General features: G+C 47.1%; 1 protein-coding gene across 1 annotated transcript in view; it reads left to right on the top strand.

The window, feature by feature from the left end:
* The window catches only part of LOC105073774 (BOS complex subunit NOMO1), a 51,294-nt gene that overhangs the window by 22,786 nt on the left and 11,921 nt on the right, over window positions 1-16,587 (top strand). Inside the window, exons 13-25 of the mRNA XM_010961132.3 lie at window positions 333-474; window positions 1,447-1,578; window positions 2,625-2,761; window positions 4,294-4,381; window positions 7,032-7,095; window positions 7,670-7,765; window positions 10,843-11,061; window positions 11,151-11,233; window positions 12,117-12,276; window positions 12,422-12,548; window positions 14,080-14,193; window positions 15,067-15,194; window positions 16,100-16,241. Of these exons, the coding sequence (XP_010959434.3) occupies window positions 333-474; window positions 1,447-1,578; window positions 2,625-2,761; window positions 4,294-4,381; window positions 7,032-7,095; window positions 7,670-7,765; window positions 10,843-11,061; window positions 11,151-11,233; window positions 12,117-12,276; window positions 12,422-12,548; window positions 14,080-14,193; window positions 15,067-15,194; window positions 16,100-16,241 (1,632 nt within the window). The remainder of the gene's footprint in view (window positions 1-332; window positions 475-1,446; window positions 1,579-2,624; window positions 2,762-4,293; window positions 4,382-7,031; window positions 7,096-7,669; window positions 7,766-10,842; window positions 11,062-11,150; window positions 11,234-12,116; window positions 12,277-12,421; window positions 12,549-14,079; window positions 14,194-15,066; window positions 15,195-16,099; window positions 16,242-16,587) is intronic.

Below are 16,587 nucleotides of genomic sequence, written 5' to 3'. Positions count from 1 at the left end.
GAAAGTAAAGAAACCGGTGACCTCAAGCCAGGAACAGATCCTGGGACCTAGTATGGTTTCCACCAGGGTACACATGGTCTGTGACAGCTTCGTGTGCCCCGCTGTGCTTTTGTATACACGCTGCCACTGCTGAAGGCTGGTGTTTCATGGCTGATTAGAAGCATGTTTTCTTCACACAGGCTGTTTGCAGATTTGTTGTGATTATAAAACTTGGCTTAGGAGTGAACATTTGTCCTATGAAATCTGTTGAGCCTTAGGCTCAGGTGGTGCCCCAGAGGCCCGGGAGTGGCAGTCCTGATGCAGCCACTGACCTTTTCCCACGTGTCCCACAGGTGATGGTTCCTGAGGCGGAGACCAGAGCTGGGCTGACGTTGAAACCCCAGACGCTGCTTCTGGCTGTGACTGACAGGCCTGTGATGGATGTGGCCTTTGTGCAGTTTTTGGCATCAGTTTCTGGGAAAGTCTCTTGTTTGGGTAAGATGTCAATAGAAAGCAAGAACAGAGAGTTCAGAGCAGTCGGCAGGCAGAGGTGGGATTTCGGTGAGCTTTTCCTCATCAAAGGGGAGAGCGGAAGCTGCTCCTGGGGAGTGGTGTCTGAGAGTCCATGTTGTGTACAGTTCTTCCTGAATAATCGCCACCATCACCAGAAACATTTCTCTTGGGAGTATTTCTGCTTTGGCTCCCAAAAGAACGTGTGGGTTTCTTTTTTTTTTCCCTCTGACTCTGAAGACGGGATTAGGTCCAGGTTTTAGTCCCAGCTCTGCCACTGACCAGTGTGAGACTAAGCATTAACTTGCCAGCCTCAGTTTTTCTCCTGTCAAATGGGACTGTTACTGCCCTCAGAAGGTTTTAATGATGCTTACATACGGTCATGTCATGAGGCAGTGTAGCACAATGGTTACATTCACAGACTCTGGAACCAGACTACATGGGTTTGAACCTTTGCTGTGTGATATGGGGTAAGTTACTTAACCACTCTGTGCTTTGAGTCCCTCTTCTGTAACACAGAGATGTTAATAGTACCTGCCTTACAGGGTTGTTATGAGGATCAAATAAGTTAGTGTATGTATAGCTGTTAGAAGTACCTGGAACACAGCAAGAGCCATATAAATCTAGCAAAATTACTATGTAAAATTATGATGATGATGATAAAGGGCCTAGTTCTGTACCTGGTATGAAGCGGGCATTCAGTCACGTTTCATCACCTTATCTTCCTCTGGCTCCTGTTGGTGCTCCATACATATTACTTCCCCTTGTTTGGTACGGATGACCTGCATGGGGAGAGACTCCTTAGAAGCAAGCAGATGCATGTTAGCTTTGAAGGAACGCTCCTGGCGCTGCCCCTCGGGAGCTGAGCGGTGGCAGGCAGCAGGCGGGGGGGAGGGTTCGAATGGGTGCTGGGGCTTGAGAGGCAGTTGGATGAGGCCCCGCATCTCTTTTCTGCAGACACCTGCGGTGACTTGCTGGTGACCCTGCAGTCCATGAGTCGCCAGGGTGAGAAGCGGAGCCTGCAGCTCTCCGGCACCGTCAACTCCATGACTTTCACATTTGACAATGTGCTGCCTGGAAAATACAAAAGTAAGAGCCGAAGGTGGCCTCTCGTGGCCTCATGCCTCCCGTCTTTCTAAACTTTATGAAACCCGGCCCTCTAACTGTACCCCAGCTGCACAGCTTTACCCGGTTAACTCTCGTTTGCCCCTTGACCCTGAATGTGCATCGTTTAGCTTTGGGCAGTAACCCCGGAGTCGAGGCTCTGTGAACTGACTGCCACCTCATCAGGACGCCCCACACGGTGCGCCTCATGCCATTTCATTTCTTTCTTTCTGCCGGAAAAGAGTGTGAAATAATTCCACTTGTGTGTTCTGCCACCTGGCTGCTGGGTGAGTGTGGCAGGTTACTTGATCTCCTGAGAGTCAGTTTCTTCTTCTAGAACAGGCGCAATAGAACCTTCCTGCAGAACGTAGGGCTAATGGGATCTGGGTTGTCAAGCCCCTCGCGTGACGCCTGGGAGGCAGCAGTGCTGGCCAACTCCGGTGCTCTTCCCCCTGCCCCTCTCCAGAAGCTGCCTGTTGCTTGTATTTCTGCCCTGTCAGAGTTCAGCTTGGAGCTGCTGGCAGTGAATAGCTTATAAAGTGGGCCCATTTTGCCGGGGAATTATATTTTCTGTTTTGTCAGGTGTTGGCAAACTGTGGCCCGAGGGCAACTGCCTGTTTTTATAAATAAAGTTTTATTGGAACACAGCCACGCCCATTCGTTTGTGTGTTGTCTGCAGCTGCTTGTGTGCTGCAAAGGCAGAGTTGATAGTTGAGACCACGTGGCCCATGACGTTGAAAGTATTTACTCTCTGGTCCCTTACTGAAAAAGTTTGCCAATCCCTGAATAGCTTACTTGTAGCCTGGTCTTTAGGATCAGCTGAATTTCTTTCTTGGTGATTTTAATGGCCATTGGTTTCAGTTTTTCTTTAGCAGTTACTTATGCTCAGCACAGCTGAGACACTTGCACATGTGTTGATACGTATGTGTGTACGCTCACACACGTAATTCACTGTCACTGTGTTTTCCGGGGTACCTGGGGAGGTGGTGTGCTCTGTGCCCACGTGTGTGTCTGCGTTGCATTCTTTCCAGTAAGCATCATGCATGAAGATTGGTGCTGGAAGAACAAGAGTCTGGAGGTGGAAGTTCTGGAGGACGATGTGTCCGCGATTGAGTTCCGGCAGACGGGCTACATGCTGAGATGTTCCCTTTCTCATGCCATCACTCTGGTATGTGTGGCTTGTGAGGAATCTTCTGTTTGGAAGGGCACTCGCCTTTTGGAGAGCGAGCAGGACTAGCGTGCTGAGAGTGTTATCGGCACAGTCAAGTTGGATTTCCTCTTCTGCCCCTCGACCCACCCACCTGCTGTGGAGAGAATCATCAGGAAGCATTTAAAGCCACTTAGTGCAAAGATGCCTTTATTAGGGAGAGGTCCTTGTCCTGGGTCCACATTAAATTCTAGCTTTCACTAGTGATCGGGGGAAGCCGCTGATGTAGTGCAAAGCACGTGGGCTCCATAGCCTTGGGCAAGTTCAGTGAATGTTTCTGAGCCTCAGTTTTCTCGTCTAAAATTGAGATCATAATCCTCACTCCCCAGGGCTGTAGTGAGGTTTAAGTAAACCTCTTCCATGTCTGAGGTTTTCCTGGCATGCACAGTTATTGATGAACGGTGCGACTGAGGACAGAGGTATTAGACAGGGTCTTATTCTCTTGTGGACTCTGTGGCTGGGTTAGCCGTGTACCTGGTGGGTTTCAGGAAGGGGAACACCTGTGTAGGCCCAGTCATGAACTTTATATGATTTTTTGACTTTAAGCAATGGTGGATGTCACTGTCAGGTCCCAGTGGAGGAACGGAGGCAAATGGCAATTAAGTGACTGCTTATGTGAGACACTAGAGGAACTGAAACTGGTGTCTCCAGTGCCAGTTGGATGCTGTAACTGCTCAACTACAGATGTTCAACAGACAGCTTTGTTACACGAGATGGGTCCATTGGTATCCAGTTGAGAATAAGTAATGGACATTTAGGAAATCATTCTGCCCCTTAATTCCGCTAGTGGGTTTCCATGTCCCCTAGACTAAGATCCATATTTGTTGACGATGGCCAGTAGTCCCTTCATTAACTCGCACCTTACCTCCTCCCACCCTCCGCCTTGCTCACTGGGCCCCCGCACACCAGCTGCCTCCAGTTCCACACCAGGCTTGTTGCCTCCTCTGGGCCTCTGCACGTGCTCTTCTCTCTGCCTGGGAGGCTGCATCTTCTCCAGAACTGAGCGTAGTTGCTCTTTCTCATCATTCAGGCTGCAGCCCTACTGCTACCTGCTCAGGAGGGGCCTGCCCTGAGGCCAAGCTGAAGAAGCCCCTACAGTGGAAGCCCCTTTCTGTTCTGCTCCCTGTTTATTTCCCTCTAAGCTCTGTTTCTTCCTGGCTGAACTCTTGCCGATTTCGTTGTTGACTACATGGATTTTCTCTCTTCCCATATTAGAATGTAAGCCCTCCCTGGAAACAGGAGCTGTGTCAGCAACCAAGGCCCAGCCGTGGGTCTACTGCATAGCAGGTGCTCAATAAATGTTAGTTGATTGAATGAAAAAAAAGCACGTTTTTGTTGGAAGTTTTGGAAGGTTTTTAATTTTCCTGTGGCACCCAGCTGTTCAAATGATTAATGGGCAAAACAGATGACTGGTTCAGAAACACAAATATTATTAATCATCTGGGTGTCTCCATCTCCCCTAGTAATTCATTGTATTGGCTTTGGTCCCTTAGGAATTTTATCAGGATGGAAATGGACCTGAGAACGTGGGGATTTATAACCTCTCCAAAGGAGTCAACCGATTCTGCCTGTCCAAGCCTGGTGAGTCTGGGAGGATTGATGTGCTACGAGTTAGAGAAATGGAAAGGTACCAGAGGGTGGTTTTAAAGGCGACTTTTCCTACCTCAGTTCAATTTGCATCAAGCTATCAATTTTGGTTGTGGTTAGCATACTCGTTTCCTTTTTCTTTCCTCTGGAGGGAGCCACGTTTTTACCCAAAGAATTAGAGCTGGGGGTTGGCATGGGTTCCCCATCTCTTGGGTTTGAGTTGGGTCCAGACCACTGGGCCCTTTCACTTCTAAAAATATTACACCATCAGCCCATGACCTCTCCTGATGAATGATCTTTTTAGCATAAAGATTGGATCATCTCCCATCTTGCTTAAAATCTTTCAGTGGCTTCTCTCTCTGTTAACAACTTTATTGAGATGCAATTTGCAGACCATAAAATTCACCCACTTAAAATGAACAATACAATGATTTTTAGTAAATATACCACATTGTACAGCCATCATTATAATCCAGATTAGAACATTTTCATCACCTGAGTAATAACCTTCATGCATGTTTACAGTTAATCTCCATACCTAGCTCCAGGCAGCCAGTATTCCATTTTCTGTCTCTATGGGTTTGCCTTTTCTCAGACATTTCATATAATGAGATTACATAGTACTGGTATTTCTTCAGGCTCCTTTTACTTAGTATAGTATTTTTGATGTTCATCCAGGTTGTAGCAGGTATTAATAATTTGTTCCTTTTTATTGGTGAATAGTACTCCACTGCATGGATATGTAATTTAGTGTATCCATTCACCAAGTTGATAGGTATTTGACTTGTTTACAGTTTAAGGCTGTTACGAATAACGTTGTTACAAATATTTGTGTATAAGTCTTTGTGTGGACATCTATTGGGTAGATACCTAGAAAGAGAATCATATAATAAATATATGTTTAATTTTTAAAGAAACTGCTAAATTATTATCTAAAGAGGCTATATTTGCCATTTGTTGTTCCTATCAGCCATGCCCCCATGCCCGAGGGTTTCTGTTTTTCCACATCTTTACCGATGTTTGTGCCTGTCTGTCTTTTTTTCAGCCATCCTGGTGGGTGTAAAGTAGTATCTCATTGTAGTTTTATTTTGCATTTTCCTGATGAATAATTCAGTGACTTCTCTTGGTTCTCAAGGTAGAATACAGTTGTCCCCACTTAACCATGGTTTCACTTTCCACAGTTTGTTGCCTGTGGTCAACTGTGGTCCAAAAATATTAAATGGGAAATTCCAGAAATAAACAGTTCATAAGTTTTAAATGGCATGGTTCTGAGTAGCATGATGAAATCTCTCATCATCCTGCTCCTGTCCAGCCCAGGAATGTGAATCATCCTTTTGTCTGGCATATCCATGCTGTGTACGTTACCTACCCATATTAGTGCAGGTGAAAACAAAACATATGCAGGGTTCGGTACTGTCTGCAGTTTCAGGCATCCACTGGGGGTCTTTGAATGTATATTTTGAGGATGTGGGGGACTACTATACAAAACCCTTAGTCAGACCTTGAGCTTCTGTACAATCTAGCTCTATCTGTTACTCTCTGCTCCAACCACTCTATCCTGTGTTTTATTAGGATGCCTTTGGCTGCAAGTAACAAAATCTGTACAAAAGAACCATCAACAAGTAGGGGTTAATTTGGCTCAGTAACAGAGTCGGGTAGCACATGGCTTCAGGCATGGGTCCAGCAGCTGGTAGATGTTAGTTTAGGGTTGGTGTCTCTGTGATTCTTTTAGTCCTGTCCCTTGTATGTTCTGCCCCTGTGTTTTCAGGGTGCCTACTGTTGTCCTAGGAAACCGGTTATGTTTAAGGCAGAAAGATGAGGAGAAGGGGCAGGCAAACATTTTTTGTGCCCCACTCTCCACCCAGCTGTGCTGCCCGCCCATCACTTCTTCGTTCAGCTATTACTTCCGCAGGGACGCTGGACCTCCAGTGTCATTGGGATCTCCCCGCTGTGCTCTTGCCATGTGGCTGTCAAACACTTCTCTCTCTCTCTGTAGATGTGAAGCCCCATCTGTTTTGTTCCTACTGTGTCCCCGCACCTGGCACAATACGTGGCCCAAGCAGGTGCTGGTGCTCTGTCAATATTTGTCGAATTAAGAACAAACAAAATGAATGGAGAAACCTCATCATTTTTTTCTATTAGTAACTGTACTGGGGCTTGATCCATGTGACAGAAACAGCAGAGGTTATTTGAACTAATTTCATGTTTCAGTTCGGTCACACAGCCAAAATGTCAGCTAATGCACATTTGGGAGAATTCAATGTTACACTTTGCTCCTTTCTGAAACTGTGCTCTTCTGGCAAATGGCATCATATGCCCTTAATCTGAGTGTTACCCTGCATGAGCTCATGGTGTAAAAAGTGTTTTCTGCAATCATTTCACAATTTTTTGGGCCTTCCCCTGCCCCATGCCCCCTTTGAGGAGTACTTGTAGGAAGGGACTTCATGAGCGGGCCTTTACGTGGATTGGGTCATCAGGAAGCCATCGTGGGCCACGGAAAAGGCATCTCTGACACCATATTGCACGTCTGTGATACGTTGTGAGTCTTCAAGTGAGAGGCACTGCCTTTGGATTTCAAATGTTGGAACTGCTCGGTGTAACTGATGCCCTTCTCTGAAAATGACTTTTGATTTCCTGGCTGCAGGCGTGTACAAGGTGACCCCTCGCTCCTGCCACCGGTTCGAGCAAGCATTCTACACCTATGACACGTAAGCTGGGTGCTGACCGCGCTGTGGGGCGTGTGTGCCTCCCATGGAGGAGAGTCAGTGCCATTCTCCTCTTCAGTCATTTCTGAAAACAAAGGAGTTTTTTATGTCTTTTCTGGAAGTGGCAAGTTTAGGCACTGAAGAGAATTTCTAGATAAGGGCTTGTAGGCACGTGGGTCAATTACAGAGGAAACGAAGATAGGATCTCTTTCCTGAGAATTTTGTAAACCCAGGATGGAAGGCTGTGGTTTTGAAGTGGTTTGAATATCATGTGTGTTGAGTCCTCCAGCCCTTGCTGATGGGAATTCCTCAAGCTCAAGTCTAACCCTTTTTCAATTTTGACAAATGCTGGTGGGTTTTACTGGGAATTGGAGGTGTGCAGGTTCGGAGTGGAGAATCAGTTTACCCTCTAAGGCACTTGTGTGCATTCCAAGTGTTATTTCGTGCCGCGCTAACAACGATTTCAGGTAGTGTATTTCAGGGTCAGGAAGGTCGCCCATAAAGGGCGTTGCTTGTGATCCTTTGAGGACCATGAAGTGATGCTGCAGTGTTTTCTCTCCACTTCTCTGATTTATAGGTCTTCACCCAGTATCTTGACGTTGACAGCCATTCGCCACCACGTCCTTGGAACCATCACCACTGACAAGATGATGGATGTCACCGTGACCATCAAGTAAGGCTAGTGTTCCACGGTGGGACGTGGTGGGAGGGTGGTAGCCCCGGGCCGGGGGACTCCTGTCATACACGCTCTGAAAACCATTTTTGATTTGTTATCTCTGGGTGTGTATACAACTGGCCTTCCCTCTTACACTTATATGATACAGCCGTAAATTCACAACAGCCTTGATCCTTTCCTTTTATGATTCAGGAATTAGCTGTGGATGAGGAAGAGCCTTCTGACGGCTCGTTTCAGTGTCTTAAATTTCTGTTTGGCCTCTTTGCACCTCCTGTCTTTGCTAAGGGAAAAAAATCTCTGGTTTGTTCACTGTATTTCAAGTGTTTTAGCAAATTCTAAAGAATTGCCTGTTTTTCTTTAGATCCTCTCTCAGGATCTTTACATGAGACCCTGCCACCTTGTATGAGAAGGGTCACGAGTGAGTATGTGAAAGGCAGTCCCTCACGGAAGGTCGGGTTCATGTGAATGCCACCTTTGCGAGGAATTTTTTCAGTGTGGTGGGTGCACCTGACACTCTAATTTTCTCAAGAAATGAAAGAAAGCATTTTGACAACATGATTGTCTTTGTCAAAGAGAACGGAAATCTGAGTAACTTTCTCCCAGCCTGCCTTACTTGAAGTTGCCTTTCCAGCTATGTCTCCATCTTTCTGTCCACCTCCTTGTCACCTGTCCACCCGTGCAGAATATACTTATGGAGATTCCTCAGTGTTTAGGGCTCTGGGAGTAGGCGACAGCCCCTGCCCTCGTGGGACTTACAGTCTCATGGGGGAGACAGACAGTAAGTGATCCAAGAGTCACACGCAAAGCTGTAAAATTACAACTGCGATAAGTGCTTTGAAATCTGACTTTGGGGGGGTTTGGGGTCCATGCAGGAGAGACAGGCTGCTGGCGGCCAGCCCATGTTACGGGTCTTAGCTTTGTCCCATGGACACTCTGACATATTTTAAGTAGAGGGACCACTTTTTTGTTTGTTTCAAAAAGGTCCCCCTGGCTGCTGAGTGGAGAACAGGTAGAAGGGATCCAAGAGTGGAAGTTGATTGAGGGAGGGGCAGAGGCTCATTCAGGGGTCCAGGTGGGAGATGATGGGGCTTCAGCCGGGCTGGTGGCAGTGGGGATGGAGAGATGTGGATGGATCGGACAGTGTTGAGGAGACTGAATTGATGGGATGTGGAGATAGGCTGACTCCGTCGGGTCAGGAAGGGAGAGGTGTCAGGGACAGCCCTGGGTTATTGACCGAATTGATGGGGTACATATTCACCAGGGGACGGGGTTTCTACGGGAAGGACTGGTTCAGTTTCTCCTGTTTCTTTGCCTGGTGCTGGAGCAATAATGTCTTTTTCTATTTTCCTGCTTGGAATGTGTGAATTACTGGTATGACTAGAAATTCATATCTTTACCAGTAGTGACTCCATATTATGTTGTTTTTTGGTCTTTATTAAGTTTATTTTTGTAACTGCACAAGGGTTTTGTTTTGTTTGCTTGAGCTGAGGTTACATGAAACGCATCTTCAGCTGGACATGACCGGTGGGATCTGTAAAGGGGATCTTGGACTCCCCAGATCAAAACTGGACTCCTGGTGGTCTGTCGCCCTCCACAGACCAAGTCTGTAGTCTCCCCTGTTTCAGAAACGGCAGCTCCATCTTTCTAGTTTGTCCCTGACTCTTCTTTCTCTTGCATCCCACACCCAACAAGTCCATCTGCAAGTCCTCAGCTGTACAATCCTCGGTATCCATGGGGACTTGGTTCCAGGACCGCTGTGGTTACCCACATCCCAGGATGCTCAAGCCCCTTATAAGACGGAGTAGTATTTGCATGTAACCTATGCACATCTTTCCGTATACTTTAAATCATCTCTAGATTACTTTCAACGTCTAATACAATGTAAATGCTACGTAAATAGCTGTAAATACAATGTCACTGTTATGTAAGTAGTTTCTGGCATGTGGCAAATTCAAGTTTTACTTCTTGGGATTTTCTGAAATTTTTTTCCCCCAAATATTTTCTATCTGCCGTTGTTTGAATCCTTGGATGTGGAACCCTCAGAAATGGAGGGCCAACTGTACATCCATCACCTGGCCCTTTCTTAACACTTAGCCTCTGTATGTTGGTTCGACCTACTGTTGTCTGGACCAGGTTGTTGCTACAGCTTCTTGTCTGGCCTCCCTTTTCTGGCTGTTGCTTCATAACAGTGTGTTGTTCATGCAGAAGTCAGAGTAATCTTTAACAGTAGAGATGCTGTCATTCCTCTGTTTAAAATTCCACTGGCTTTCCACCCCTCTAGGGTCCACACCAAGGTTTACAAAGCCCTAGTCTGACACCTGATCTGACTCTTCCTGGGTCCCTCTGCCCAGGCCACCCTGGTCTCCTTGCTCTCTCGCAAGCACGCCAAGGGAGCTGCCTCCAAGGCTCCAAGACTTTGCACTTGCTGCCCCCTTGCTGAGGCCCTCTTCACCAGAGCCACGTGGCTCCCTCTCTCCCTTCCTTCGAGTCGGCTCGGTGTCACCTTACCAGAAAGGCGCTGGCTGAGCCCCTAATGAAAGATAGCCCCTGACTCCCAGCTCTGCATCTTTCCATGCTGCTTTATTTTTCTCTATTGTACTTACCATCTGATGTCATTTTTCTCTTTTATTCTCTGCCTCGTCCACAGGGCATCCGGGTGTGGATCCCACGGGGATAGGGAATGCTGTCTGTCCTGTTCACACTGTCCCCAGAGCCTGGTTCTCTAGCAGGGTATCTTCTCAATAAAGACTGAAAGAAAGACAGAGATGGTGGTGTGGAAAGAATCCCATGTCCTACGGGAAATCTCACAAGTTTCCTTCAAGGCACAAAGTCAGTGGTATTTCATGCCAGCCCAGATCTACCAGATACTGCCACCACAGCAAAGAAGTTCAGGTTTTTTTTTTTTTTTTAACTATTAGTTTGTTCAAAACAGGAGAAGACTGTGCCACGGTTGGTGGCATTGTGAGGTGCTCGGTTTTTTAACTGATGGTCTCTGCTCGCAGAAACGTCCGATTCCCCGCAGCTGCGGGGATGAGGGGGCCTCACCTCCGGGGCTGCTCACCCTTTTCTCCCAGGTCTTCCATTGACAGTGAGCCCGCCCTGGTCCTCGGCCCCCTGAAGTCTGTGCAGGAGCTGCGGAGGGAGCAGCAGCTGGCGGGGATCGAGAGCCGCAGGCAGGAGAGGGAGAAGAACGGCGGGGAGGACAGCAGCGGGGGAAGGACCAAGCCCCCCGCGCAGGAGATGGTGGACGAGCTCCAGGGCCCCTTCTCCTACGACTTCTCTTACTGGGCACGGTGAGCGCTCTTGGGCTTTCCCTGCAGTGTCCTCTGTCCCAATACCCTTCCTGATGGGGAGCCCCACTGATGTATCTTAATGACTTTAGGTCCGGAGAGAAAATCACTGTCACACCCTCGTCTAAAGAGCTGCTCTTTTATCCTCCTTCCATGGAAGCCACCGTCAGTGGAGGTAAATGTCAACTCAGCCGATGACACACCTTTGCAGCAGGTCCTTTCCCTGCATTTAAAATTGTGGGCTGTGCTGTTGTTACAGTGAAACCGTCTTTGCAAGGCACCTTCAGTCCCCTTTGGCACATAGTTGTTACTGTTTGATGAGTCAGTGAATGAGTGATTGAACGGGCGAATGAATGAAAGGTCTAAATCAGTAAAAGTAACTTTCACTATGAGAACTGGGGTGTCTTTTTGGAAAAGGACTTGGTTTTCCTTGCTGTTTTCCAGTTGACACCAGGAGGTGGCAAAACCATCAGTTGCCAAAATGTCTGAAATGTCTTCACGTGTCTGAGCTGTTCCTGATGTTTGCTTTTTGGTCGGGGTGATGGGAGGGTCTTTCTGAGCCTGGATAACCAGAAGTGATTGCCACTGGAATGTTTAGGCTACCGGTAGCTTTTTCTGGCATTCTGGGTTGACTAAACCCTCAGCGTTTGCATGTTTGGAAAGAGAGTGTTGAAGAGTGCAGGTGTCTGGCAGGCAGTCTGTCTGGGGCCGTCTTCCGTGCTGGGTCCTCTGAGGTCCAGCCTCACAGGTTGTCACCTGCGATGTCAGCTTGTCTCCTCACTTGTGGCCTGTGAGAGCCGAGGGAGAGGAAAGGGGAAACCCAGCCTTTGTTTGCCGTGCCTGCTAACGTTCCTGGCAGCTGAACAAGGTCTTTTCATTGGTGGAGAGAGGCTTGGGCCATTGCAAGTATCGAGGATTCTGGTTATATTCAACCGCCTCCTCGCGCTAGTTCCAGTTTCTCAGTGTTCGGCCCTTCTTTAATGGGAAGCCCCAACCAGAAGGCTCCCTCCCCTCTGCCTCTAAGCCCTGTTCTTCTGTTTCTCTCTCCCCCTTTTTAGAAAGCTGCCCAGGGAAGCTGATTGAGATCCAGGGGAAAGCAGGCTTATTTCTAGAAGGTCAGATCCACCCAGAGCTGGAAGGAGTTGAGATTGTCATCAGTGAAAAGGGGGCAAGTTCACCCCTGATCACAGTCTTTACTGATGACAAAGGTGCCTATAGGTAAGTCTGTGACTAAGCAACATTTGCTTGGGACCAATCGGGGAGCCTCGGAGAGACACTGGGGAGCCAGGTTTCCTTGGGGCGGGTGATGCTTCCTGCAGGATCTGAAGCCAAGCCATCTCCAGCATTTCTTTCTTTTATCCAGCGTTGGGCCCCTGCATAGTGACCTGGAATATAGCGTGTCCTCACAGAAGGAGGGCTACGTTTTGACTGCAGTGGAAGGAACCATAGGAGACTTTAAGGCTTATGCCTTGGCAGGCGTGAGCTTTGAGGTAACACCGTATGTTTTTTAAAAAGCAGCTCTATGAGGCATAATAGACATACAGTAAACTGCACATAAAGTGTATAATTTGACAGTTTCGACGTGAAAACACCACCACAATCCAAGTAGTGGACACATTCATCACCCTCCAAAATTTCCTCATACCCTTGGTAATCCCTCCCTCCTGCCCCTCCCACCCGTCTGATCTGCCGTCTGTCACTGTAGGTCAGTTTGCATTTTCTAGAGTTTTATATAAATGGAATCATTCAGATCGTCCTCTTTTTCTGGCTTCTCTCACATGGTGTCATTTGGAGAGCTGTTGCCTTTAGCTTGTGTGCATACCTTTTGGCAAGTATTTTAAGCTTTCATCTTCAACTCTGTTCTCTGTCGAAGGACGCAGTGTTCTTACAGTGGTATTTGATGTCTTTCTTTCTTCCCTCAGTCCTTCTTGGGAAGAAGCATGCTGTAGGATGTACGGCATGAGTCTGGAGATCCTTGAGAATGAATATTTTCAACCTAGAGGCCTGAGGAAAAGAAAGACAGATCACAGTCCATAATAAATGAAAATTCTATATTGCAGAATGCATTTTAAACCAAATTTAAAAATAGTCAAACTGGGAAGTGGGAAGAAATATCTATACCATAAATAATATCCCCAGTTTACAAGGAACTCCTAAAATTGATGAGAAAAAGACGGCCCAACAGAAAAAAGATAAACAAAGGATATGAAAGGCAATTCACAGAAGTCATACAAGTCACTAACAGACATACAGGAAATGCTCAGCTTCACTAGTGACTGGGGAAATGCAGAGGAAGTTACCATCGAAACGCTGGGTTAGATTTGCAATAATCAAGACGCTATCCCTTTTTTGGCGAGCATGTGTTTTCCCACGCATAGGTAAATTACAGAGCTGGAATGGTTACAGCCACCCTGGAGTGCAGTTTGGGAGTTTCTTTCTGAATTTCAAGTGCACACATCCAACAATTCCACTCGTAGGAACTGACTGTTCGGAAAAAGAGAAACACTTAAGCTCACAAAGAGACACACGCTCGGGGACATTCAGATCGTCTCTCTTTCTCCATCACAAAACTCCTGCTTGTTGTGGTTTGCCGACCTCTGCTGTAGAGTGAGACACAGCTGTTCCGAAACAGTGAGGCTGATCTGTGGGGACCGATAGGGGAGGGAAAACGGGGAAACGGCTGAGGGAGGAGAAAGCAAGTTACAGCTGCAGAATGGTACAGCTCTGTGGGCGCTTCTGTCTTACCTCCTAGCCTCGCCCCAACCCCACCACATCACTCACCAAGTCCGCCAGCAGTAGCCATAATGTTGATGACATTTGTGTGGGCATAGAGTAGTCTGAGGCTGCACACCAAACTGTTAACATTGGTTACCCTGGAGATGAAGAACAGACCTTTTGTTCTCCCTTCCAGTGAATAACAATAGAAGAAAAACAGTCCATTAAGAATTACCTCTTGTGAAATATTCCCTTCATGGGTAATAGGAGTTAACCTTGCTCTGGGGTTCCTTTGTTGCCCCCCAGATAAAAGCTGAAGATGACCAGCCCCTCCCCGGGGTCCTCTTATCCCTCAGCGGTGGTGTGTTTCGTTCGAACCTCCTGACTCAGGACAATGGCATTCTGACCTTCTCAAACCTGGTAAGGTGTCCTGTAGTTTACTGCCCGCCTGTCTTCCCCAAGAGAGCCCGGGACACCTCGTGACTTGTGTACTGCTTGACAACGTGAGAACAGAAAACCAGCGTGGAGTGTTTTATGTTTCTTGGGGGACCAGACGTAATTAGAGGATTGCTCTCACCAGAACTTAACGCTGCCGATTCATGTTCCCTCCTGCACACATGTCTTGTTTTCTGGTTACCCACTTGTCACTGAGACAATGTAATTAATTACCCCGGCCACAGCGGCTCCTGGCTTGGGCGTCCCCTTGTTTCACCACAGGATTGTGTATAATAATGCCGAGTCTTGTTCGGCGGTGAGCTCGTGTTTCTCCTGCAAAGCACGCTCCCCGTGGTGGGAGGATAGCATCCATTTTTCCACTGGAGATCTAGATGAGGCCCTGAATGGTGGGGACTCAGGAGTGGCTACATCTCCTTGGCTACTTCGTCAGTCCTGGGAATAAAGTGACTGTCACAGGGATGTCGTAAACAGGCAGTGAGGTGTATGCTGTGCAGTGATGCACACACACCTTCAAATCTTCCTTCTCCTACTTATTTCTTGTGTCATCTCAAGCAACTTAACATGACCTCTCTGAGCCTCAGTTACTTCATTCGTAAAATTTAAAACTATGTCTAGCCCGAAGAGTTACTGTAGGCACACGATAATGACAGCTATATTAGAACTGTAGTTGCTGTCACCTTAACTATTTATTATAGCATTAGAGTTACCATTTCTGTCTGTCCTGGAAGCCCTGGTGCTCTTGGGGTCCGATTCTGGTCCATCACGACTTTAGCTGCCCCCTTTTAAGCCACATTGAGATCTGCAGCTGAGGCTCAGTTTGCGGTGGTCTCTCGGCAGAGCCCCGGCCAGTATTACTTCAAGCCCATGATGAAGGAGTTCCGCTTCGAGCCATCCTCACAAATGATTGAGGTGCAGGAGGGACAGAACTTGAAGATCACCATCACCGGCTACCGCACAGCCTACAGGTGAGCAGCCACGCCCGCTCCCCTCTGTCCCCGGCCCCGGTTCACCTAGAAACCCACCCTGGTCTTCAGCGTGACTATTTGGAAGACAAGGGAAGTAAGAGACGAGGTCCACAGATTTTTAACTGCTGCTCTTTTGTTCAAACATCTCAAACTGTTGATCGAGTCACCAGGTTCCTATTTTGCAGTCAGCCTGTGAGAGCTCATTTAGTTCCTAAAAATTTCTATTTTTTAAAAAATGTTTGAAATGTGAGTTAAATTTTTGAAAGGAAGAAATGCATTCACTTGAGTACAACTTGAAAATGTTGAAAGAGTATATACAATGTGAAGTTTCCCTCCTTTCCTTGTCTCCCAGCTGCCTAGGTTTTCCAGTGTTTCTGAATACTTCCAGAGATGATTTATACAAATACTAGTATCATTTATACACACAGACACACGGACACGTATATTTATACATGTTTACAAAAGCACTTGAGGCAAAGATTGATTAATCAGAAGGAGCAAGTTTAGAAAAATGGACCATTTTCAGTTGAATATGAAGGTGGAATGAAAGGGGAAGCGATTTATTTTCATTTTATTGGATGCTTCGTTATTTAAAATAAAGGGTAACAGAAATATAATAAAGTGGAATAAAATAAAAGCTTAGCCTTTTTAAATTACAATTTTCTGGAGCATCCCTTAAAATTTCAACAAGAAGAGAAATTGATGACAGCCTTCTGGCAGGAAGGCTCGATTTGCAAGTGCCATGGCCAGAACGGAACTGTCTGGGTCAGCTGGGGCACCGTCCTCCACTGAACTGTCTTGCACTGTAAATCGCTGGTAAGTGCAGGACACTTCCCCTGAACTCTTTTGTGTGCTTCAGAAAACCACGAGAACGTCATGTTCTGTTTCTTGTCTTATCCCTCCAGTTGCTATGGTACAGTTTCTTCCTTAAATGGAGAACCAGAACAGGGTGTTGCCGTGGAAGCAGTGGGACAGAACGACTGCAGTATTTATGGAGAAGACACCGTGACAGATGAAGAAGGGAAGTTCAGGTTACGTGGATTGCTGGTGAGACTTTGGACCTGTTTCACTAGAGGATTTTTTCCTACTGATTCAGGGGTGTCTTGTGGTGCCCCCAAGACTGCTAGGAATGGGCTGGGCAAGAGGGTTAGGGGGATGTAGGGCTCTGGAACTCTTCCCAATCCCTGTCTTAGCCGACATGCTTACCTTTTATCTAGCTGACATACTGCATTGGGGTTTTGTGGCAAAATAAAGGTGGAAAACCATGGGTTTGACATACCTTTTGCCTAGCAGAAGGTTTTGGCTTAGGCCAGGGCTCTCAAACCCAATACCTGTAGAGCCAGAAGAACACTGTGAAAGGCTGGAGGAGTCTGGGTGCACAGTAGGGAGTGGT

The sequence above is a fragment of the Camelus bactrianus genome, chromosome 18 (assembly GCF_048773025.1).
Source record: "Camelus bactrianus isolate YW-2024 breed Bactrian camel chromosome 18, ASM4877302v1, whole genome shotgun sequence".
Classification (NCBI taxonomy): Eukaryota; Metazoa; Chordata; class Mammalia; order Artiodactyla; family Camelidae; genus Camelus; species Camelus bactrianus.
Note: the sequence above shows the minus strand (reverse complement) of the source record. Positions and strands in the feature narration are given on the sequence as shown.